This window comes from Streptopelia decaocto, assembly GCF_964273445.1.
Source record: "Streptopelia decaocto genome assembly, chromosome: 5".
Lineage (NCBI taxonomy): Eukaryota > Metazoa > Chordata > Aves > Columbiformes > Columbidae > Streptopelia > Streptopelia decaocto.
This window is the reverse complement of record NC_138659.1, coordinates 63565983-63591100: the sequence shown is the minus strand read 5'-3', so window position 1 is coordinate 63591100 and position 25118 is coordinate 63565983. Positions and strand designations below refer to the sequence as shown.

At 36.6% G+C, this 25118-nt stretch overlaps 1 protein-coding gene across 1 annotated transcript in view; it reads right to left on the bottom strand.

The window, feature by feature from the left end:
• The window catches only part of NHLRC2 (NHL repeat containing 2), a 28187-nt gene extending 3122 nt beyond the window's left edge, over nt 1–25065 (bottom strand). Inside the window, exons 1-10 of the mRNA XM_082053524.1 lie at nt 24796–25065; nt 22583–22735; nt 17099–17554; nt 14612–14733; nt 13707–13836; nt 6039–6138; nt 5355–5586; nt 4780–4902; nt 3531–3740; nt 2194–2419 (exon numbers count right to left, since the gene is read on the bottom strand). Coding sequence (XP_081909650.1) covers nt 2194–2419; nt 3531–3740; nt 4780–4902; nt 5355–5586; nt 6039–6138; nt 13707–13836; nt 14612–14733; nt 17099–17554; nt 22583–22735; nt 24796–24958 — 1915 coding nt within the window. The 5' untranslated portion in view covers nt 24959–25065. The remainder of the gene's footprint in view (nt 1–2193; nt 2420–3530; nt 3741–4779; nt 4903–5354; nt 5587–6038; nt 6139–13706; nt 13837–14611; nt 14734–17098; nt 17555–22582; nt 22736–24795) is intronic.
• Between the last annotated feature and the right edge of the window lie 53 nt (nt 25066–25118).

Below are 25118 nucleotides of genomic sequence, written 5' to 3'. Positions count from 1 at the left end.
TTTTGGCATTTTTCAGAAAATACCTAAAAGTTGGCTCTAGAATTTATGAGCTTGAAATGACATGTTGAGTTTAGGTTGCTTGCATTCTCCAATTTTACTAACCCTTGAAGGCATCACATATATCTTCACTTCAACAATATTCCGAGATTCTGTAGGCCAAAGTGTGCTGACTCTCCTGGAAATAGTCTATTTGTATTCCAAAAGCACAATCTGGGATGAGAAACTACTTTAAATCATGAGGGACATAAACAAACTGCACTGCCTGTACAGTATTTGCTGATTGCTTTTAAAAGCAATCAATTTCATTAAGCTACTACAGGGACATTTGAACACTGGCCAAAAAAAGACCAGTTAAAAGAGGAGGAGATGTTCATTTTCGGATCAGTTTAACTGCATCTGCAAGCAGGGATAACTATTAACAAGTATTTACCGTTGTAAAAGCCAGTATAGCATGTAAATTCAGCCAGAGACCAATTACTAAAAATAAGTAGAATTTTAAAATCCAGCAGCATTTCTAAAAATAAATGTTTTCCAATGCAGTGCAACAACTGAGTGAACATAACTGAAATATAAATGTTCTCTCTATTGCTTTCAAAAAATCTATTGAAGGTGCAAATGGTGCAATTTCGACATCAAAAACTTGACACAGAAACTAAAGAAAATTACACTCTGGGCTCGTCTTCTTTAAAAAACTGTTTAGCAACTCATTAAACAGTCAATTAAGCTTTTCTCTGCTCTATACTGCCTTAGTGGGTCTCTTGTTCACTTCCTCCAAGAGGTAACAGTTCTCTATGCCATGCATCACCTACTTCAGGGTGCCCAGAGTTTAACAGAAAACATGTTTATCCACAAAGTCAGAAATGTCTCACAGAGTCCAAGTGCCAAGTGTCCTCCCTCCTTCAAGAACACTAGTTTTTGGTAGCAGTTTTACTTAGGCACCCAGCACCTACTATAGGATGCTTTTTACAAGTATTGACATTCCAGTGAGATAAAAAATTTTGTCCTAGAGTGTAAAGGTACTAAACTTAAAGCAAATGAGTCACACCTGAGTAACTCAATAAACTGGCAAAACTGTTTCAATCCACAAAGAATGTAGAAAAATATGGATTATTTTGTACAGTGGCTTTCACATAGTATTGCCAAGGGCACCAAAAGATCCTCCCTTTCGGGTACAGCCAGACCAGCCTGTCTGAACACCCACCAACGGTCAGCCTGTGCAAGAAGGTGTTTCAGATAACCGTGCTATTTTTGTCCTGAAGAGAATTTTAGGGAACACTCACGCAGTCTATTCTACCCGTTGTGTTATGAGCATGGTAATCTCCAGTGTAAGGGATAGCAACGATGGCTAGAATTAAACCACTCCCATTGCACACCATGTGAACACGTTCCATGTGCTCTTTTAGAACACTTCAGTTGGAAGATTTAGACTCAGGAAACTGCCATAACAAGAATATCTCCATTATTCCAATATAAGAATAATATTCCCATTTTACAGTAACCAAGGTACATAGTGACTGAAAGAATTGTCCAAGGTCACACAGGAAGTCAGCAAAAGAACTGGCAAGAAAGGCCAGTCATTTCTGCTGCCTTGACTTACCATGATTTATCTCTTACATAAGAACGTGTGCCTTATTATAGAAATATTCCAGCAGAAATATGGAAATATGAAATAAACAAGGTAGGTTCAAAGTAGTTAGGTATAAAAGTAACTAAAATACTTTTTGGACGAGACAAGAGAAAAAAAAAAAGCAATGTCTTTCAGGAATATGCTTTGGCTTCATGGTGAGCTTTCTCCAAGAACCAGACATTAGGGCTGGGATAAGCTGTTCATAGAGACAGTGGAGAGGGCGTCTCAGGAGCAAACAGCTCAACTGTTCTGGCATCAGTACCTCTGCAAGCCCTCGCTGGCAGCTTGTTCCAAGAAAGTTTAAAAGAAATAATGCAGCATGCATTAATTCAAGTGAAAAACAGTCTATCAGATGCTTTTTTTTTCAATCTTCCAACTCCAACTGTTAAATGTATCAATTCTACATAAAATGTATTATATCACAGGGTCAAATGTGAATACAGGACTGGAAGGGAGATATTGATTCATCAGACTGAGACCTCTTTTATTGCTGGCATGTCACAATACAACCCACTCTGTATCGTACCTACTTCTGTTCAACCAATGAAACAACACAAGCACTTTACCTTCTGCTGTGATAAACCAGGAACTGGGTGCTTCTTCATTTAGTTTTGAATCTGGAGGAAGAGTCAACTTTAATAAAAACTGAATTGTCTGGCCAGGAGCTACAGTAAGTGAAGGAAGTTGAACATTCGGTGCAGATTTAGGCAGTTTTGGAAGGTTTGTTACTTTATCCTTTTGCACAGGCAGGTTGTCTGGAACATCACACACTTCTGGATTCAGGATAGGCAACTGTCAGTAGAAATCAAACAAAATACTTATTTTTGTTTGTACCGAAAGCAAATAGGCTTTCACAGTACAACCACAGTTTCCAAGCTGACATGGACTAGGAAAACTATCAGGATAATATGGTTATTGTACAGAAATTTTTTGTCAGAGTGCAACAAGAAAATGACAAAGGGAAGGACAAAATTATTTTCTAAAATTGAAAAGATAATATTGATTAATCCAAATAAAAATCATATTTGCTATCAAAATCGTAAAATCCACAACTACTTTAGAACATCCACTACTTAGAGTATCCCTTAACTTAAAATTTTAACAGTTGCATTATATTTTTTCTATAAATAAAATTTATAGGTATTTTCTTCTAATTTGGCGGTGAACTACATGCTTTGGTAATAAAATCCAAGAGTTTTGTGCAGATTGCACGGTAAAGGACATTTTCCCAGAAAAGCCACTAACATGTTATATGATATTAAAATTTAAACACACATTAAGATCGTGTACTATTAAACATAAGAAACATACAAGACAGCTGGACCATTATGTCACATATATGTATATACATACGAAAACATGACAACATAGTGCCATTATAAGATGGACAGGAGCACGAATTTGTTTTGCCTTCATGTTTATAAGCAAATACAGCAGTGCTCAATTATGACAGTGGTTTTGAATTGGTAACTTGGAAGCCTGCTATGTATCCTGCTTTAAGTCACTGACCTCCCCAAACCATCTCTTATGGCTTAATTACAGCACTTGGTGATCTATTTCAACGTCTACTTGTTATAAAGGGAGCTGGCAATTGCTCATGAAATGCTCTTCATACTGAAAAACTGGAATGTATTTTTAATAACTCATGTTTCTGTATTGTTATTTTCCAGAGAATCATTCATCTCTTTGTTTTCATGCAATAGTTACCTTTCCAAAGACTAAAGCAGTCAACAACTGTGCTGACAGGCAATGTTTATTTGCCAAATCATCACATTCTGTGAATATAGCTACTGTACCCCAAAAGTTTATTACCTATATGATTTTTATACTACTTGCCAAAGTCTGTAATAGTAATTTATATCAAGAAACACCACTATAAGCCTGTTTAGTAAGTATTACTTGCCGTGGAAAGAATTTTTGTTTCCAAATCCAGCACTTTAATCTGATGATTATTTGTGTCTGCAACATACATCAAGCGGCCGTTTTCTTCAACACACAAACCTCCCGGTTCATTAAAAGTTGACTGTGTAAAGCTGGAACCGATAACATTGCCTGCTTCTCCTGTGCCTGCCAGGGTAGCACAGTTCTTCATCTTGGGATCTACGACCTTAATCTAAGATTAAAAGAGACACAAAAAAACTTAACTGAAAAAAAAACCCACCAGGATTTAGAAGTTTTGCATTATCTTATGACCCACATTTTCAGAAAACAGCACTAACTTTGACTACCTTAGCTACCAAGTGTGTGTCCTGTTATATTTTATGAAATGACATCCATCATCATCTTTTTTCCCCACCATTCCTTACCGGACTTTACCTTTCCTTCTGGTCTTCATTCAGTGTTCTCTTTCATAATTTCAAAGGCACCTACCCCTCTGGTATAAAAGTAGTTGAATGACTTGTTTCACTTGTGTCTGTTGCCCTTCTAGAAACATTTGCAAAATAATAAGAGCATAACAAAACTGGCAATCTAACTTTTTTTGCTAAAAATAGATGAGTTTTTTCTTAAAGTAATAGCAAAAAAGTGTATAATGCTTTATACAGTACCTGAAACAAAATTTCATTTGCCACATAAATTTCAGTAGGTATTTAGTGTTATGAATTTATTTGCAAATTAAAATAAATTACTTTTAATGCATTTCTCAATGTACAGTTAACAACCTTCTAGATACAAAAGCTTATACAACATCACATAAGAACAATCATGCAAAACAATCCCTCTAATCTCAGAGTTCCATGGAGACAACCCACACCACTTCTCAAAACTTGGGTGGCTTTTTTAAGGGAAAAGCAAGTCCTCTTGTATTTCCTGCTTTATCAGGCCTGCAGTATCCCTGACTAAGCACTCCCAGCTCTCTTGCCCTAGTTCAGCATCTTGGGAAAGACATAAGGGTCTTTAGTCTAACTGTAACTTGGCACTTTAAATTCACGGTCCCCAAGGGATCATCATATCAACAGGGCAGCATGTGACAGCAAAACAATGGTAAAGACCCATAAGGGAAGGAAGGAAAGAAAAAGAACTCACAAAGGAACTTGTATCATTTATTTACTCAGCTTAACTGAACCAAGCACAAACTCTGTATGTTCCTAAAATAATCCTTTGCAGTAGTACAAATTGCAAAGCCTGTATATAACAAGCTACTATATACTTACCTTATGATTATAGGAATCTGCTACATAGAGCAGTTTTCTTTTCTTGTCCCATGTTACTCCTAAGGGATGCTGCAGCTTTGCATTTATGCCCACTCCATCCACATCACCAAAGGCAAACAAATTCTGAAAAAGTATTTTATTAAATTAATACATTTGATTACTCAATGATGACATGAATTTAAATGATTGTAATTAAATGGAAATCACTCAAAATATAATTTTAAAAAATCAAGACAAATTAAAAACAAGGATACTGAAAATGTGAAGTGTGGATGCTAACCATGGAAATGGAAACTCTTATATTTCAGTTCTCAATATGAATCCAGCTGGCTTTAATGACCACACAATGCTGAATCAAGTTCGCTATTTTAAAAACAAGTAATTTGTTATCTGAGGAGCAACAATCTGTACTACAACCTGAGCGTCACAACCTGCACACATTTGCATTCCAAGCAGTGAAGTTAAGAAATTGATGGCCATGGAAACTGATTTACCCTCTCACCCCAAAAGTGGTTCCTCCAGGTCAGGCTTGAGCAATACTAGTAGGGCAGTGTGGGGGAGTTTGAAGTGATTACCAATGGATCTCTCTCTCCTCCTACAAGGTGTTTCACTGCTCCGTCTTTCAGAGAGATGGTTCGCACGGTGCTGCTCTCGCTATCCGCTACAAAAAGGCAGTTCCATGGTTCCTCAGCAGCCAGAGAAAGACCCGAAGGCTGCGCAAAGCCTGCCTTGTGCGGGTATGCGTTGTTTCTGTTCTCTTCATTCCCACTCCCGGCGAATCGAAGGCAGACTCCTTTCTTTAAATCGCTAAAGGAAAATAGCACACAAGTTCAAGCATGGGTCTGAAATACTTCAGACATTATGCATAAGCAGAAGATACAGGACAAGTACTTGTGAGTTACAAAACCAACTGTACTGCAGCGTAAGGAATTATTCAATGCCTTTGTGCTAACTTTATTTCATCTCAGTTGACCATTTATCACTAGATAATTCAGCAAATGCAAGGAAAAGTAACAGTCAATTATACAAATGTACCTTGCCAAGTCATAGTTTTCATTTCATCTAACAGATGTGGGAAAAAGCAGCCCGACTTTAAAGGACACATGACTTTTAAGTCTGAACAGAAGCAGCAAGCTTCAAGCTAAGTACAGGCTGAGAAAAAATATTTTTAGTGTAATTTGATTATCTCTCTTTGGGGTTTGAAAGTTGTTTATCACGACAAAAAGCAATTTCACACGTCTCTAATTACAGCTGCTTACCTTCCCTTTGGTAGTTTTCCACCTTCCAGCATCAGGGCCCATACCTGATGAGTGCCTGCCATTGCTATCCATAAAACATCATCTTCCTGGGCCCCTGAAACTTGAAAACAATTGATGCATAAAAACAGATGAAAAGAAAAATCTTTGGGAATGTTTTACAAAACAAAGAAATCACCAAACCAACTCTCTGTCCCCAATACTCCAGCTCACCTTCTGCCATGGGAAAAATCACAATAAACATAACCAAAAAAACCCACAAATAACTAAAATAAAAACAAGCCCCAAAAAGAACAAAAAAGTGTCAAAAAAAAAAAAAACAAACCAAAACAATTTAAAAAAAAAAAAACCAAAAAACAAAAAAGAATGAGAGAGAATGTCTTTCATCTACCAAGCACTCTCTTCTATTTTTCTTCTGTACTCTTCCCAAGGATCTAAAGAAAATATTTTTTCAATATCTCTGCCTGGTGAAGGCAATACTTTCAACACTCTCTATTGGGCTCATGTTTCATCTGTTAAGGCTTTTTACTCTAATTCTGCACACTGAAAGGCTTATCAAATATGAGACACAGGCAAAAAGTATTGCTATTAATTTCAAATTTTACTGAATATGTAAGAGCAATAGAGAGAAGATCCTTTTTACAACTAGAGAACAAGACAGGAAAAATAAGAGTACCATAACCATCATAAATTTTAATGCAACTTAAATATTTTCTACTGGATGGCAATTAGAACAAGGAGAATGGATGCATGCATGGAAACAGCACAAGCATACTGAATTGTGGAAAATATGTCAGAACTTTAATAAAAAACCATAAATATAAAATTAGAAAAGGAAAAATGCTGCCTATAGTTGCACAGCTAAAGTGTTTTATCACACAATAGTCCTGACACTACATAGTTTAATTCTTTATGTTCTGAAACAAAAGACAGAAAAAAACTCTTCTTTGAGGATTAAATAGTTTGAGGACATGTCACCATTGTCATCCTTGCACTGTTCTCACAGGAGAAGGGGGCCAGGAAGAACTAGCATGCTAAAATTATGGTAATACCATCATTATCACAACTCTTTATCATCCTTGAATGGAAAGAATTTATTTTTAAAGAATTTATAATAAAAAACCCATAAGACAACAAAGCAAATCTTCTAAATTTATTCAGTTAAGCACCACATTCCAACCTATCTTGAGCTGTTTTAAAAATCCAGTGTAGTTTCTCCTTATTAGGGTATGTGCTTTCTTATCTTTAGTGCTGCCCACATCAAAGCAAAGTATGGCTTGCAAATGTGATATACTCATGTTATAAAGATTTACTAATAATGAACTAGAGATCTGCATGCACTGGTGTTCGTTCCATAGTATATGATTCTTCAGTTATTATACGTTACATATTCCGTTCCAGAATCTGCCTCTGCTATGTATCTGTGTTTTAAGAATTCACAGTCCTGTTTGCACACATACACAACTTTAAATAGGTCAGTAACACTGCTGACCATTAACTGTGAGTCGATGTGAACACACAAAAAACACTTAATTTCGTACCAGTCAAGAGCAATATCTGTTTGAAGAGATTCCATTGCCAGGACTGCCCACGCTTCCAGCTTCCCTGTCTGGGGACTGCATGCTTACTTCCAGTCTGGGAATTAAAAGCCTGGCAATCAAAATTACATTTTGTGGCTGGCACCACTGACATGTTCTAAGTATATGTAAGTTTGAAAATATTATTCTTTTCTACTAATTTTATCTCTAAAAAAAGAAATAAAAAGGAAGGAGTCTGTTAGTACACTCATCCTCTGGAAAAACTCAAGAGGCAAGAAAAAAAAAAGGGTTATACAATACACCCTTCAGTTTACAGATAGGCACACTGCCTATGCACATGTGTGAATGCAAGTCTCGACTTCAATTAAGTCAACGGAAGTTTGGCAAATTAAATCCAAACCTGACTGTCAGAACAACCAGAAAATCATTGTGCTGCTTCAGTGAGACAGAGAAAGCAAAGCCCCAAAGGAATGCCTTTGCACCATGAGTCTGGACTGTTACAAGTATGCACCATCCTTATTGGAGGAGTAAAAACTAATTTTCTTCTTTTTTCCCCTGTGCTACCTGTCACTATTTCACATAGTGTTGCATCATGCAAACAGCATAACCCCTTATGAAACAAAATGCTTCTGGAATTTTCCTCCTTAGTTAACACACCTGCCCTCTCACCAAGGGAAAATCCTTGGACATAGATATTAAGGGGGTGTCATACAATAGGGAGCTAAAAATTCTGACTATAAAGAAATATTTTCTCTTTCTTTCCCACGTTTTCCAACTCAGGCTTTCTGACTGTAACGGCAGTAAATACTTCAAAAAAATACAAAGCAAAAATGATAGCATTTGTTAACATGAAAACTAGTTTAGATTATTTAGTGTTAGGATAAATCACTATAACTATAGAAAAAGCTAAGACTGGTTATGCGTTTTGTTCATTCCTATCTAAGCAAAGCACTTGAGGTACTTCAGCACTGGTCCCCCCTGACCCCCAACGCCCACATTCCATGTTTGAAAGCACTTTCAGCACTAAATGAGAACAGTAAAAAACTGTGTCTCATTCAACCCCCGCATGCCTGACAAAGACTCTGTAAGACTTGTCAAGGATGTTTATTTTCAGCAACTCTGCATCTGGAATTCTGCATTAAAAACAGTATCTAGTACTTGAAGTAGTGATTAGAAATTTGATTTGTAGTTTTAACTCCTTTATCATGAGCAGACATTTAATTCACAGAAAAAGAGTACAGACTGTAGAACAAAGAGAATGAGAAATCATAAATCCAGGTAAAAGTATCATAACTTTTTATAGAGGGCATTTCAAATCACGGACTTCAAAATGTTACTAAGTTTGACATCTATTAAGATGGTAACTCTGCTAATCAAATGCTTCTCTTTACTGCAGAAAGCACACATACACACATACACCCATTTTGTCAGGAGGCAGGGAAGTTCAATTTACTAGAAAAGTATCTGTCAAACTAAATTGTGTGGGATTACTGTTGGATATTCAGTGACAACTCCAACTGCATCCTTATGTTCAGCCTTCAGTCTTCGTATGCTTCTGTCAAAGGCATGCGTATACTAAAATACTAACGTAAATATCTAATTTCTTGACCTATTTCTATAGTGAACATGTGAAATATTAATCACTGTTGATGCTATTACTGTTCAGCAGTACCATAACCTCCTTAATCTCCTAGTTTTGGCTTGGAATACAGAATCAGAGCATTCAGTCAGCTGTTTAACTGGCTTCCTGTGCAGATAAAGTTTGTTGGGCTGATCGCACAAAACCCAGAAGTTCTGAAAGTTTATCCCTCCTCAGTTTTCTCTCAAATGGTTAGAGGAAAAATAAGAAATTCCAGTTTAGGAGTAAGTATGAAAGCTGCTTAAGGATAACAGAACCCATACACAAATTATGTTAGGACACGTGAAAACTTCAGTTAAATCCAAACTGTTCATATAGAGCCTGTGCTCACCCAGAAGTGCTTACTGCTGAAGGGATTATTGCTGTATTTTTTGTAAAATTGGGGAAAAATCACCATGAATAATTAAGAAAAAAAAAAAGTTTCCTCTGGAATGCCGCGGTACTAATAATCCTCTAGCAAAAACACTGAGAGGAAGAAGATCTTACATACTTCTACCTTCTAAGGGCTATAAAAATTGTACCAGTATAAGGTACTGTATTTTCATTAAAATAATATCTATGTAAAACCTAAACTGACATAAAAATTTCCAACTAGTTTTCTGAAAACATGGTCAATACTGTACTTGGGAGTTTCTATAAATAGATGACAATCATGCAATTTAAGACCAGATTTTGGAATGTGAAGCACACGGTTATGTCACCAAGCACAAGTCATTGTCCTGTTCCTTCTAGCAAGAATGCAGCTATCAAGAACATTTCATGCTCAGATCAACTGTGCATTTAAGTGTCACTTGCTTTCAACACCCACTGAATAAAAATAGAAGGGGACAACAGAGAAAGCTAAAAAAGCACACAGTAATTTAATAATGTACTTTAGAGCTGCTGGCCCTCCCCTTGTATTTCCTGCACAATCTATGTCAATGTAAATTTCAGCAGCAACTTCAATGAAGCCAGAACTTAATCTATGGAGTTCATTCAAGAATGTTAAAAGTGGGAGAGTAAAACACAAGCTCAGTGGGCACAACTAAAGAAATAAGAAAAAGATTACAAGGAAGAATACTGCCTGCCTGAATCCTAGAAAATTCTAGCATGTGTTTAACCCCCCTATCTTAAAGACAGATATTTGTGCCAACTTTCTTTTAAATGGTATTTCACAGTCACTTAACCTTTTTGCCTCAGACTTCAGCATCTGTATAAAATGGGGAAACAAAAGCCTGTTACCTCAGGGAAATACTATGAGGATGCTTGAAATCATGCTACTTAGTCATATCTGTTCTGAATATTAACTTATCGGCACCCTCATAACTCTTTACCTCAACATTTTTTGTTTCACAACAAATTATACATTAAAATTTAAAAATGCAAACAATGAAGACTCTGAATTGATCAACACATACTCCAAACTGTATGTAGAAGTAATCTCAAGAAATATAAATGATGCAGAAAAAAGTTTCACTTGAGGTTACCTTTCCACTTGAGACACTGAAAAAGGTCAGCATAAGCAGTTCAATACTGTCCAGTGCAATACATAAACAGCTTAAACTTTTTTTCTCTCTTTGATGTTCTGGATAGCATAGCTTTGGACATTAAAAGGAAACTCACAGGAGCATCACTTGTTTAAAAAATAGAAAATCCATAAATCTATCTTCTGAAAGAAAAAAAATGCATCTTGTACACAGTTTAAGCTACACAGAGTTAAGGAAAATGGGAAGCTATGATGCTATTTCCTGCATGCTATGCCAGTTAACACAGAAGTCAAACTTCTGAATTCTGTAACAATGAAGCTAAGATGTTGAGGTGTACATGATGTCCTGGCAACTAGCACAGAGATACATATAAGCATATGTTAAAAAATGGGCACTGCTGCATGGATGCAAACAAAAGTAATGTATGAAACTCTCATTGATTACTTCATCCATCCAAATGCCTAAAGAGACCCTGGCAAACCAGTTCTAATGTGCTGACAATAGGGTCTCTACTTGCAGGACAGCACAACAGCATCACCAACCGAAGGCTGGGTCACTCCTCAGGGCAGTGAAGACTCCCTACAGAACTGTGCTTTGTGTGTATTTACTGAATAACAAACACATCCTGTGACATAGTGGACAGTAACCCAAGATCCCACTAGGCTCAAGCAATTTGCAGTAACAGTACAACTTGGACAAACTCTGCTGCAGTGTTGACAAATTCTTTTGATGTCTGGCAACAAACTTACAAAAGTCACTGCAGTTCATGGCAGTATCTGTGCTGTAAGACAAATGCTTTGCAGACTACAAGACACAGCCCTGGCTTCGTGCTCTGGGACAGACTCCTGGTAGCATGCTACTCAATAGAACCCTCCGTTTTGACAACTCTCTCTGTTTATAGGAGGATTTTTCTAGTTTCCTAAGGAGTTTTATATAGCTATTACAGCAATTTAGTTTTTTCCTAGCTAACTTTACTCACACAAAACCATATTAAAAAAAAAAATCTTAAAAAGAAACTGAAAGCAACCTCACCGCCACCATTCTATCAATTTGGCCTACTACTCTCTCAAAGAAGGAAGTTAAATTGATTTAATCTCTTCTTAACTGTCAGGTTATATTATATTTTCTAGAGATCTAAATAGACAACTGACTGGTAGGTTCTAGCTGAATATGAAAAAATCTGAAGAGTGTGAATTCAGGATATTTGTTTTTATGTAAACACTTACAAAAATTCAGCAGTCTGTGTTGAATAGTGCAGTTGACTAATCCTCTACAGGTGACTAATTCAGTGATTACTGTGTTCATGTTGATAACAATAACATCAATTAACATTCAACAAGCAGAGCTCTCAAAAATTATCAACAGGTATTCAAATACTGGCAGATGCAGAAGAAAGTATTATGAAAAATAAAAAGTAAAATTATAGGATATTTTGCATAGTTCTGTTAACAAGCTTGAGTTTCTGAGGCACTGATGAGTTATGAGCTGTTGTCTTTGCTGATCTGTGGAACAGCTCTGCAATAACATCCCACAGAGTTCAGCTTGCTGGTTCAAGGTACCTTGAAAACTACCATCTAGTTACACAACAGCCTGCTGGTTCACAAAAGGAAAATCAGATTGGATAAAACTCTGAAAAACTCATGCCTTCAGGAACAGCCACCCACATCCGGTGAGATTCTCTTTCAGATACTCCTCCTTTCTCTTGCAAGTATGATTTCATATGTTCAACATAGACTGTAAGGATCATTGACAAAGGCTTTCAAAAGAGTGCCCTGTAGGTTTGTTGCTAAAAGTGTTAAATGAAGAAATTAATGCTAGTTGCTTATTTAAGTAGTCAAAGCTGCTGGAGGTCCAGTGTCCATACTGACAATGTATTTGTACCAGAAGACTTGTATGCAAAGAGAATTTACGAAATAGATTCATGTTCCCGCAAACTAAATCTGTGTTTTCCTGCTTTGTTACTGACCCAAGATAACAAATGCTGACAGGTCAGCCAAATGTTCTAATTTACTAACCTTGCAAAGTACCTCTAATTTAAGGTTATCAGATTTAAATCATGCTACTTCCCCGCCCCATTCATCTGCAGATTCCAGAAATGCCAATACTGGAAGTCAATTTTTATGCCTGAAATGCTGACTCAAGGGTTTTGTGCCACATTAAAGCACTGTTCTGTCACTGCTAAGAAACTGGCATCTGCACCTTCTAAATTATCTTGAAATAGAAACATGAGAAACAGAATATCAACTCAGAGTCAATAACAATTGAAACCATGGCAGTTAGGCAATGTCAGGCTCAGGTGTGTGCTAAGTGAATCAAGAAAGCTACTTAAAACCTCAGAAGCCAATTCTTGCATCCTATTATACAAAGATCTAATTTAGACCTCCTGACGCTTGCAAGGTTATTTCTGAGGTGTTCCTCTCCTATCTGATTGAATCTATCATGATCTTGAGTCTAATGATTTTGTGTCACCTAAATAGGAATAAACAGAGGTCCCCAACTGAAATTATTTTTATTTCTTTAGCTCAGATATTTACAAGTGGTCAGTCATGTCTGTATAGTCAAGGAAAGGAACTTCTAAACAATCACAGAATGTTAGGGACTGGAAGGGACCTCGAAAGCTCATCCAGTCCAATCCCCCTGCTGGAGCAGGAGCACCCAGATGAGGTTACACAGGAAATGTGTCCAGGCGGGTTTTGAATACCCACTTCCTGTAAAACACAGTTGCTTCTTAAGTGATCCTGGCCTAAAGCACTGGCCTAACAAAAGCAAACACAATTTCCTTCTTTATTTGGGCCCAGTAACAATATAACCTGCTACAGAAGAATTTTTCTTCACATCAAGTAACAGTTCACATTTTTTCAGGATCCAAAGCAGAACTGCAGTTATCACTTGAATATGAAAACATGGTCTTTTAGACTCAGTTGTAAAGTAATTTTTTTTCATATGTCAAACTATTACCAAAACAGGAAATCATGAAGCAAACAGTCATGTATGTGTAAATATGAGATGTTAAAAGCTGATACAATACTTGAATTTCCGAAGACCACATCCCACGGAGAGCTGATAGCCTGTTCTTCTCCTTTTGCTCCACCTTCCTTATCAACACCTTGTATTCCAATGCCTGCTACAGTGGTCACCACCTCTAATTCCAGGTCAATCTACAAGAAGCAAAATTATAGACACTGAATGTACAACATTACCGTGACTAAAGTTATATATATATATACATATATATATATATAATCTGAGGTAGATGTCAAAAAATAAACCCCAAATCCTAACAAATTTCAGGTATTTGTTTATGTAGGAAAATAACTAATTTTACCACAATGCTTGCCAATGTCGGGAGAAAGGGTGAAGCATTGGGCAGCAGGAAAACCATGGGCCTGGAATTCTCTTCCACACGCACTAAAATTTAACACCACTTTGTCAAGGTTTGCTCAGCAGTTGTAGAAGAAAGCATCAACATTTTCAAGAGAAATACTCTGGTGGACAATGGATATGGATGTTTTATTTTAAGCTTCTACAGGCATATGACACAAAAATCCAGATACTGTAACATTATCTCCCATCTCTATATAATATAAAGAATCTGATTCTACTGGAAGTGAAACAAAAACAATTTTTGCTTCCAGTACTAAGAATAGACATTTCTTGTAACAGGCAACTAAGAGTCATTAGGAAAAAAAAAAAAATCAAGTTACCCTAGAACAAGTAATGCATTTCAGCTTCATTTGAAAGGAAGCGCAAAACTATATGTAGCCCTTTAAAAAATAAACTGCACAAAGCATTTATTTGTAAGACACTGGGCCAAATTTCCTTCCTGCTGTTGAGGGTATTTGGAGAGTAATTAATTTGGTGTAAATTTTCACCGTGTGTAAGCAGTATAAGGTGTAGGAGATTAAATTTTGAATTTCCTTACGGAAAATTTACCTTTCTAATTAGGTGATTTTCTGTATCAGCTACATAAATAACATTATTTTTAATAGCAATCCCTTGTGGTGAGTTGAAAGCTGCCTCTGAAAATCTTCCATCTCTCCTTCCACTGTTTGGACCTATAAATGAAACAAAGCAAAACTCAAAAGTAATTTTAGAAAAAAGCCCTTAAAATAGACTGCATGCATTTAAACCTGTAAGAGAATTACATATTCTAAGAAATGCTTTCACAGCACCTTTTGCAGTTTACATTATTAATATTTTGTGTAGTCTCATTTTAGTCACTGTGCTATGTAATTAAAATAGCCTGGTGCTACTAATTTTTGAACACATTCTCCGCAAGTTCTCTGCTTCTTTAAGTGCCTCTTCCAAACAGAAGTCTTAGCAGGGATCTAAATTGCTCCTGTTCCCTTGCACTGAAGGACAACAGCAACAACAGATGACAGAAATTAAAAACTCTATATTTTTTTATTCCTGACTACATCAAAGCAAGCCAGCAGGAAAAACTTAATTCCCAAAGTCATCTCCATTTCAATGGTTTAGGTTTTGGTGTAATCACAAATAAAACTAATATTTGATTAGCAGCTTCTTCTCATTCATAAATACAATTATGAAAAAGATGACATGGAACTAATTACACAAAAGAACAGTGAGACAGACCAAGTGACAGTCTTCTGCACAGAACAATCAAGAAATAGAAAGGAACATGACCTGAATATGACAGTATGAAGGCAAGCATCGTATTTCACTGGGAGTAACATTTAAAGTGCATTAGCGGTATGTGTCAGCAGAAGACATTTAGATACATGAGTTATGTGTGCATCATGATTTATGATGCAAATATAGTAATTTCAACCTCTGTGCACGCCCACATTTACTACTGTATTATCGACTTCATTGCATTATCTTCTGCCCACTGAATCATTTAACTGAGTCACTGAAATACACGAACTTTTACAACCTGCTGTCAGAAGACAAATTAGGGCTTTACAGCCATGAAGCACTGAGGTGCTGCTGTGTCAGATTCCAGGAGTGCCCCTTGAGAAGCCTCAGGGTGCACATCCCCAGGGAGGGGAGCAACACAATGCTACAGGAGAGCTACTGGCTCCAAGGTCAGGACACTTTCCTCTGAATTGCTGTTTAATGACTGTCCCAGAACACTAATGGGCACCTTGTCAGCAGAGACTCCATCTCACACATCAAACAGAAATGAAATCCTCTCACTTTTGTCATAAGAAATCCTGTTTGTATTTCCTGCAGGAGAAAGGTATTAAGACTAATGCCTTTATCAGGTTAACTTGGATAATTAGTCTGTATATCCAGTGCACTCTTACTTCAAATAGTAAGATGATTTCTAACTTCTTTTTTTCTCTAAGTGGCAGTACCACTGGTATTTTCATGTGGTTTGCAGAATCCTGCCATGGGACAGGAATAAGCCAATATCAGACTAAGTAATATAGGACACATTGGCACACAGGTCCTAACTGTGAGTCTTAAATGAACCATTGTTTTCGACCATTTGGGCATTCAGCTACTTCCTAAACCTGTCTATTATGGTTGCTCACAGATGGACTGTCCTAATGGCTATGTACCTGATGCATCAAGATGTAACTCTGACCACTGTAACAGCATAAAAAAAGAAAAAGCCTGAATATTTCATTTATGAAAGAGTAAAGCATATAAAGTATGCAAGTTCAACTACATTTTCTTTATCTGTATTGTAAAGCAGATAGTAATTTTACAAAAACAGTTAAAGAGATTAGTTTTTGTGAGCTGAAATGTTACTAATATAAACTTTGAATCAAATGTAACTAAATTTTAAATACATTCACTATTTTCATAACTTGTTTATATGTTTGGCCTCAGTTTTGGTGAGAAAACAGGCCTCTTAATATATACTAAGGCAACTTCATTTTCAGGTGCCTATGTACTAGTGCAATGCCACTGTTCTTAATATCTCTCTTCTCTTCCAAAAAACAGAAGGGGATCCTATACAGGAATGCTCTTGATCTAAAAAACAACAACAACAACAACAAACACCCTCCAAAAACCTCCCCACATGGCACAATTCAACATTCATTCTTCTGTTGGAAAGGGAGGCATTACTGTCTCTTTTCTTTTCCCTACCTTGCTGCTGTATGTGGATGTTAGTCCCTTAAATCAAAACCCATGTGCAACTCTTTCAGAAGAATAGAAGATGTATTTTTTGTAATTCATATTGGACATCACAAAAATACAAGACTTAGTCAATGAAACAAGGAAAAAAAATCGGATACCTCAAACAGTTGCATGAACAGAGCCTCTCATTGACAGTACTATGCTATATACCCCTATATCCAGTAAAAGTGATATTAGTAGAAAAAAATATTTCTGATAGTGCATGTAAACTGTTAGGTCCTCTAAGAAAAGACTCAGTGTAGTAGGCCCAGTGAACACAATCTAATCCTAAACTAAAATTGCTATAATAAACTTTTATACCCTTACCTCCAATAATGTGCAGAATTTGTCCATTTTTTCGAGTGACCAAAATCCTATGATGTCCAGTGTCTGCTATTACCAGCCTTTCTCCTGAATCATCCACAGTCACTTTGCCAGGAAAGAGCAGGGGCGACGGGGGGAGGGAGTCTCTGTACAGCTTTATTCCAATGTTGTTATCTTTGATTTGTCCTCTCTCCTTGTAGAATTTCAGTGTTATAGAAGTAAATAAAAACAACTTCTCTCTGTGTCCCTCTCCAACAAGCGAAAACAGCATATTTCCGCGAGGCCCAAGGATGACCAGAGTTGGCCAGCAGGACACTTCTAGTTCATGCCAGAGTGTTGCATCTGCATCATTTACTACAGGGTGGGCAATATCATACCTCAGAATGGCACTTTTAATGTTATCCAGAACTTTTTCATTTGGGAATTTTGCTGAATGGACTCCAACAATAATAAAACCATCTGAAAGGAAAAATAAAGTTGTGCATTGAAACATATTTGTATTTGAATTTAAAAAAAAAAAAAAAAGTAAAAATGAAGCACAGTTATCTCACAATGTGACTGACTGCTTTCTAGACTGAAAGAGTATTTGAACCAATAAAAAGCAATAACGTCCTAGTAGGAATATAGATAGCCATCTATACAAAATACTGACACTTGGAAATAACATTTCAATAAAATGACTGAACCTTAGGACCATTACTTCCCCAGCTGGTTGATATTTAGTATGTCCCAGACAGTTCTTAGTTCTTGAAATTCTTCATACTAAGGTAAAAGATACTTTCAAAATCATTATGGGTAACCTGTAGCTGTTCAACTGATAATTTGTTGTTTCTCAGATGTTTATAATATCTGTTTTTTGACTCCTATGCACAACTATGGTGTTTTAGAAAATGAATTCGTTTCCACAGTTAACTAGGAATGACAAATGCAACGGCGAACTCTGGAAGCCCAGAGTTACCTTGGCATACTTAATTCTAGATAAACAGTAAAAAAAAAAATAATAATGTATAGGTTTCTGAAATCAATACAGTATTCTATATATTCTATATTTGGTTAATAAAGACAATGAAATGTTTCGATTTTCCCATAGCAGGGATAACTGAACTTAAAGTCCTAGTAAGAAGGTGTTGCATAGGCATAAAGTAATATAATTCTGCTTATATACACTACATACATAATCCCAAACTTAAAATCAATCAAAAGTACACAATTATGAGCTTCCTTGAATTGCTTAGTTATTTTCTTATTTTTATGAAATTCAAACAGAGAAATAAAAATCTATGGCTCAGATGTCAGATGCTTTTCCCTTGTGATAAGAAGTAAATCCACTTCCACCCCATGTAGACAATTATGTGAGCAGCCCCAGATTTTCCACTTGCCTTTCCTACCCAACAGAAAAAGAATTAAGAGCTTTCCTTCAGTGAAACCTCTTTCTAGTATTTTCTAGAAGCAAATAAAAAAAGGACAAAAAAAGGCAAAAAAAAAAGGCTACATCCTTTATTGCAGGGCTTTAAATTATGTTTTACTAGCATGATCTCTACCAAATGAAGTAAACTGAGCACATCACATCAGTACCACACTTTGTCTCACTTTGTACTTAAAGAACACTATTAGCCACAAGCATGGTTTTGCATAGTCAATTGCCAATTCTAACTGAAGTAAGGAACAGTAACCATGCAGATGTAGAAAGCTGCAATACAGTAATTTTAAACCAGAACTATTAATCTAATGCAAACTCTTAGACACTAGCCTTACTACTTATCCAAAAGTCACTCATATTTCTGGATAGTGCAAACATTTTGTAACCAGAAATAACAAATGAGATCTTTCTACCTCTTTGTCCAAGTAGTTTTAAATTTTTATGTCACCTTTGTGTTATTTTGATGAGAGGAGTGAAATTAAATGGAAAAGGAAAATATCCTTAGAGTTGACGCCAAACTTGAGTCAACTTTACCACAGTATTAGAAAGTATTTTGACAACAAAAAAGAGTACTTACTCTTCCCCAGTCAGGTCTATAAAAACATTTAGCATTTATAAACCCTTTTATCAATACCACTGAAATACCTGTGGCATTTCCTTCCTTCCTTCACACAGTCACAATGTCTACAGGTGGATTCCTATAGTATCGTATTTTTTCACTAAAACACGTAAAACCAAAAAGCAAAGAAGACATGGAGTCTGTACAGGGTAGTATGGAAGAAGAACAGACATTATCCAATCTAATCCAATTCTGATGATGCTTATATGCCAAAATAAGGTGTGTGTAGATCCTTGAAGAACTTCACGAAGTTCTTAAATCAGACTAATTTACGCTCGTCCAAACACTCACTGCAATTGAAAATGTTGTCTTGTGCTACTACAGACAAAGTAGGTTTGGTTGAATAGCTATTAAATTTAGATAAGCAGAATACAATTTAGTTGTAAAGGATAAAGGCACATGTGTAAAGTGAATCTCTAACTAAGCAAGTTCTGCTATTTGGTGCTTACTCTAATATTGTTATGCTTTATCTTAAACCACAGCCAAGGGAAATGGCCCTCCTGAAAGGACACTCATCTGGAAGAGATGCTGCACAGTAAAAGACTTAATTGAATATAACAATTTCACAGATACATTATTAAAATTCATTACAACTGATACAGTATTTATCAATCCTATAGGCTCAGCATGTTGCAATTTCAGACAGCTGAAGTAGCAGTATCATTAACTGCTGAACTCTAAACAGCAGGTCTAATATTTAATCTGTAATAGGATCAGCAGCAGCTCTTATATTTGTCCTTCAAAAATATCATTAAAGCTAGAAAGACAATTCTATACTAACACCTGAATAGCACAAATAAGTTACAACATCCTCTCATGACGAAAACTATTGTGGAAACTGGCAGGTGCTGTACTGAGATACAAGAATATGCGCACCATTTAAAACACTTTACTTGAAGGATTAAAACAGCACAACACTGGACTTATGCCAAGCTATTCCTGAATATTAAAAAGTACTCCCTCTTATAGAAGTCATTTCTGGACTGCTGATAACATGAACTGAATACGCACTGGGGTTTAAAATAACTTTCTGAATGCCACTTGGAACACAGAAATAGCACAACTGAAGATAGCAGCAAGAACATATCAGATAGAGATGCTAGGCGACATTTAATCCGATGGAAAGCAGGCTTCATTTTGAAACACATCTCCTGAAGTTCCGGACGCTGGAACTGTAGATACGTTCAGTGATAGATATAATGGTTTAGGATCACCCTAAAACCACAGTTTCCTGTGTTCAGACACCTCATGTCTGATAATCACACCGCTGAAGTTTCAACATACTCCATGTAAGAGGGCATTTGAATCACATTTTAAAAAAAGTAATCAGAGTATCAAAAATGTACGTACACAATGTACAGTCAAAAAAGATACTATAGCAATAATAAGGTTTGTTCTTAGCTATACAGAAAAATATAGGCAACATTCCTTCAAATATTCAAGCAATACATTAAACATCCAAATGCATTATGAGATATTGCTTTGTCAGAATAAGATGCTTGTTTTCATTCTGACTAATAGTGTCTGCTAGGTCAGCACCCTCTGCCACTTCTGTAGAACAGTAAATATATACATGAAAGGTGTAAATAAATGCTATGTTTACAAATCTGAAGTTTACTAAAGGAAAGTTTCTCTATATATTTAATCAGACTTGCTGCTGCCAAAATAAATGGTGTCGCTCATCTTTTGCACCAAAATATTTTTTTTTGCACTCAAAAGGTGACATATTTCAGAATTAACCCAACCAAAATTGAAGGGACTTCCACTAAGTAAAGAAAAGAACAGACTAAAATGGAATGAAATTCCAGAATAAGGCTGAATATCAAGATAGCTGCATTAATATATCTAGACATTCTTAAAGCATTTGTGATATGTTTGACATCCTTCCTACTCTAGTTTTTTCTTCCAGCTTTTACCTTTCTCAAGCCTCTCAAGTCAACAACTCTCTTTTTTCTCCTAGTGGTTAGCAAATCATGTTTGCCTTTAGTGAAGAAGTATTTTTTGCTGGCTTAAAACACCACGACTCTTACTGCCTTGATATATATATACATACAACTGTAATGCTAAAAGAACAAAGAAAGATTAAATAATTCTGAAAAGGCCAACGATAAAAATATGAAAACAGCAGAAAACAACCAAAAGGGAGATCTTTAGTGAAAAACACCAATGTATTTCTTACTTTGTTTGAACCAACAAGCACCTTAATCTGTTCCTGTATCCAACTGCTATCCTCTGTTTCCTAACAGATTAAATGCAAGATTAATGTTCCACACACCTGCTCTTCTTTCCTTTTACCTTCACTTTCATCCCAAGTATCTTTTTTTTCTCACTCCAGTTCCTGTAGCAACATGATAACTCAAATCCAAAAAGAACTTATTAGGATAGCTCAAATGCAGAAAGAGTTTAACACCTACAAGCAAAGTACTTTCATCAAGCAATAGCAACTATGACAGGAAGTTTTATACAAGTCAAACAAAAAAATTCATCTCAAAATGGACGTCCAGTTCAGAGTGCTCCAGCCTCTTCTACACCAGTTAGGAGATGTTCGATTGTTTTAAAGAGAAAGCTTGTGGGGAGAGGTTGTTAAAATGAAAAAAGGTAACAAATGAAAAAAATGCTGCCAAAATTAAAAACAATCAGAAACACAAATGGAAAATCAGAAACTTAAACATAATGTTATTTACTACATCTATATATTTAATATAAATTCTTAGGGCTGAAAGCAACACTGTTCTTCACCTCACTGTTCAGTCTATTAAAATATCCAAGATAAGTGAGTAGCTGATACCTTCTGTGTAAGACCACAGTGTATCTCTGACAAGTCATCATGATGACGTGAGACTGCATTCTAAACAGTAATTACCCTGCACTTTTATTCACTCAGAGAGCGAGAAGATAGATTTCATCTCAGATGTGAATTTAAAGAACTTAATTCCCTCTCCAGAACACAGGACTACTAACGGTATACAATGTGATGCCAATACAAAAAAAAAATCTAAACCAAACTTACATATGTTATTTCAGTCAAAATAGAAAAAACCCAAATAATATTATCAGTTCTACCACCTTTACTATGTTCTGCTCACAGCTGGTTCCTAAACCAAGTGTAGAGGTTCACAGACACAGATTAACTTTAAGCTCATATCTTACATCCTCACATAGCTTTTTGCAAACAGCTTTATTTATGAGGATATCAGATTTGGGCTTTAAGCACATATCCTGTTTCTTTAATTATACAGACACAACAGATACCTTATTTAACCCCATTTAAAAATGTGATAAGAGTACACACAGTCACCCTTTTTAGGCTACTTAAAAGATTAGAAGACAATTTCAGGCACCCCTGAAATTTTGCCAGCTGTTTAGTAACCAGCAACAAAGTGACTCAGCTACTCCGCCTGCAACGCTGCCAGGAAATTCTGTTCCAAGCCAGCCAAAGCACTTTTACCTTTATCAGAGTACTGGTGCTCTAACGCGTGGAGATCAGGCAGCAGGTGCAAGCAATTGATGCAGCAGTAAGTAAAGAAATCCAACACCACAACTTTTCCACAAAGGTCTTTGTGAAGAGAAATAGGACCTTCAGTGTTTAACCATTGTAGATCTGGAATTCAGAGAATAGTGATACCCGGTTAGAGGAAGGGTAGGGAAAGGTAGACACCCTCATTTGCACAACACCACACAATGTTCTTGGTACAGTTCACCTAAAAAAAAATCCAACATCGCTTTCAACGCAAGTATAATAGAAAAATCGAACCAAAAGTCTTATATTTATCCAACTCATCCTTATGTTCCACAATTCTTCATAATTAGTAAGTTAAAATAAATATTATTAACAAGATTTAATGTAATATTGAAAGTGTGGTTTATATATTCATATAGGTGCCTTTTAATTGAAAGAGCATGCAAGCCTCAGAACAATTTTCATACATTTTAAAACATGATTTATGTTATTCAACTGCTAACAATGCCATACAGGTAAAAACTGTTTATTTACAACTCACACAAATGCTAGTGAACTAAAAAACTGTTAAACTCTTAATGATTTTTCCAACAGTTTTTTAAAGAACTAATTTCAGAAACGACTGAAATATTTTTGTGTTTATAGTTCTGATCTTAATTTTCAAAGTCTGAAATGACAGATACAAATTAATCCTGTTATATGGGAAGAAACACAACCCTTTCAGATATACCCCGTAGTACTCCCCAGCAGTTATTTTAACCACTTGATATGAGACATGAAGACACTGTTTTCTCACTGGTAATTGATATTCCTCTGATCCCATAAGAAACTGATATCAAGATATGAAAGAAATATTCTAGGATAACATTTATGAAAATAATGGAGGGGGAAACAGATTTATGTGATACAATGCCAAGGCAAACTACATTTTTGAAAGATTACATTTTAAACCAATCTAAAAATCCTCAGAACTTCCACCCTGATAGTTTCAGCAAACTATTAATAAGATCTTACTGCCCCAGGAGAAGTTATTGCTGCTGAAGCCAGCAGGAGGCTTGTTTTCCGTTTCACTAAGAGGAGGACTGGTCTCTATGTTCATATATTTATATATATAAATGGATACATATGCATTCAGATTTGTTGAAAATAATAATTTATCAAATTTATGCAATATTTCCGCATAAGGGCAATGCTTTACTGTTTATATTTTAAAGAAAAGAGAAACTTATTTATTTTATGGTATTGCTCCCCTTTTTACCAGAATTAAAATACCTTTCATAAGAAAATATTATAACAGAAATGAAAAATGTTGGCTACCTATTTTAGCTCTTTTTAGAGGAGACAATAAGCTTTGACAGAGCACAGAAAATGAAACAATACTAATGACAAAAGTCTAGACAAAAAGAACATTCACTTTGTTCCATTGGTTGCAAGCCAGAATTCATTCCCATGATACGCATGTGATTTTTAACCCTGAAGTTCTCCTCCTGAGGGGTCTGTCTTGCAGTCAGATGTGAGCTCCCACAGTTCCAGAGAGCCTCACTGAGGGTACAAGGACTATGAGCAGGACTTGCAAGATCTTACAAGACTCAACGTTTGATTTCACACAAGAAGAGATAGAGAAATGTGGGAAATGGGCATACCACTGAAGGAGGGTGAAATCTCCAGCACTGTTTGTACTATCAGGGACATGGAAATTGACAAGCACAGGTAAGTCATGGGCAAAGAGAGCTGGGAAATATCCTAAGTGTCTGCAGTGAAACCAAGGCAGCTCAGGAGGAAGCTGTGAGAGTTGGTAAGGTTCTTACTATGTCCACAGGAGATGTCGATATATTATACAGAAAGGAAAGGCTTTATTTAAAAAAAAAAAGTAAATTAATGAAGCTATTAGAAATTTCGAAGAGAGGCTTTAAAGAACAGGGTTTTGCAACCAGAAGCATGAGGAACATTTATAAAGAGGTTCCTTTTTCTTGTCGTTTGCTCCTGGTGCTTTCAGGAGTAGCATTTCCTGTAACTAGAAATGCATTTTTAAAAAGGCAGCTAAGGGGGCCGTAAGTGCATGGCCCTCACAGGTGGCGGGACTCCAAGGAAAACGCCGCAGGGTGAGCGCCAGAGCTCAGCCACCTCTACCAGGTGAGTCCCCGCCGCCGCCCGCCCGGCGGGCCCGGGACGCCGAACCGCGCTCGGGCCCCGCCACCCACCTCCGCCGAGCTCGGGCACCGTCAGGTCCCGCTCCCGGCTGTCCATCTTCTTCAGGTACTGGTAGACCAAGTTCTCCTTCTCCTGGGGAGTATCGGCGTCGAGCAGGGCGTACTCCAGCTGTGTCTGGGCGGGCAGCAGCCCCGCCAGCCCCCCCGCCGCCATGGCGCCTCCTGGGCGAGCCCTGTTTACCGGCCTGGCGTTTCACCGCCGCACATTCGGCACGTCCCACAACGCTGGGGAGGAAAATTGTAATTAAAAAAAAAAAAAAAAAACACAAACAAAACCACAAAACAAAAACCTGAGCACAAACAAGTAATAACTC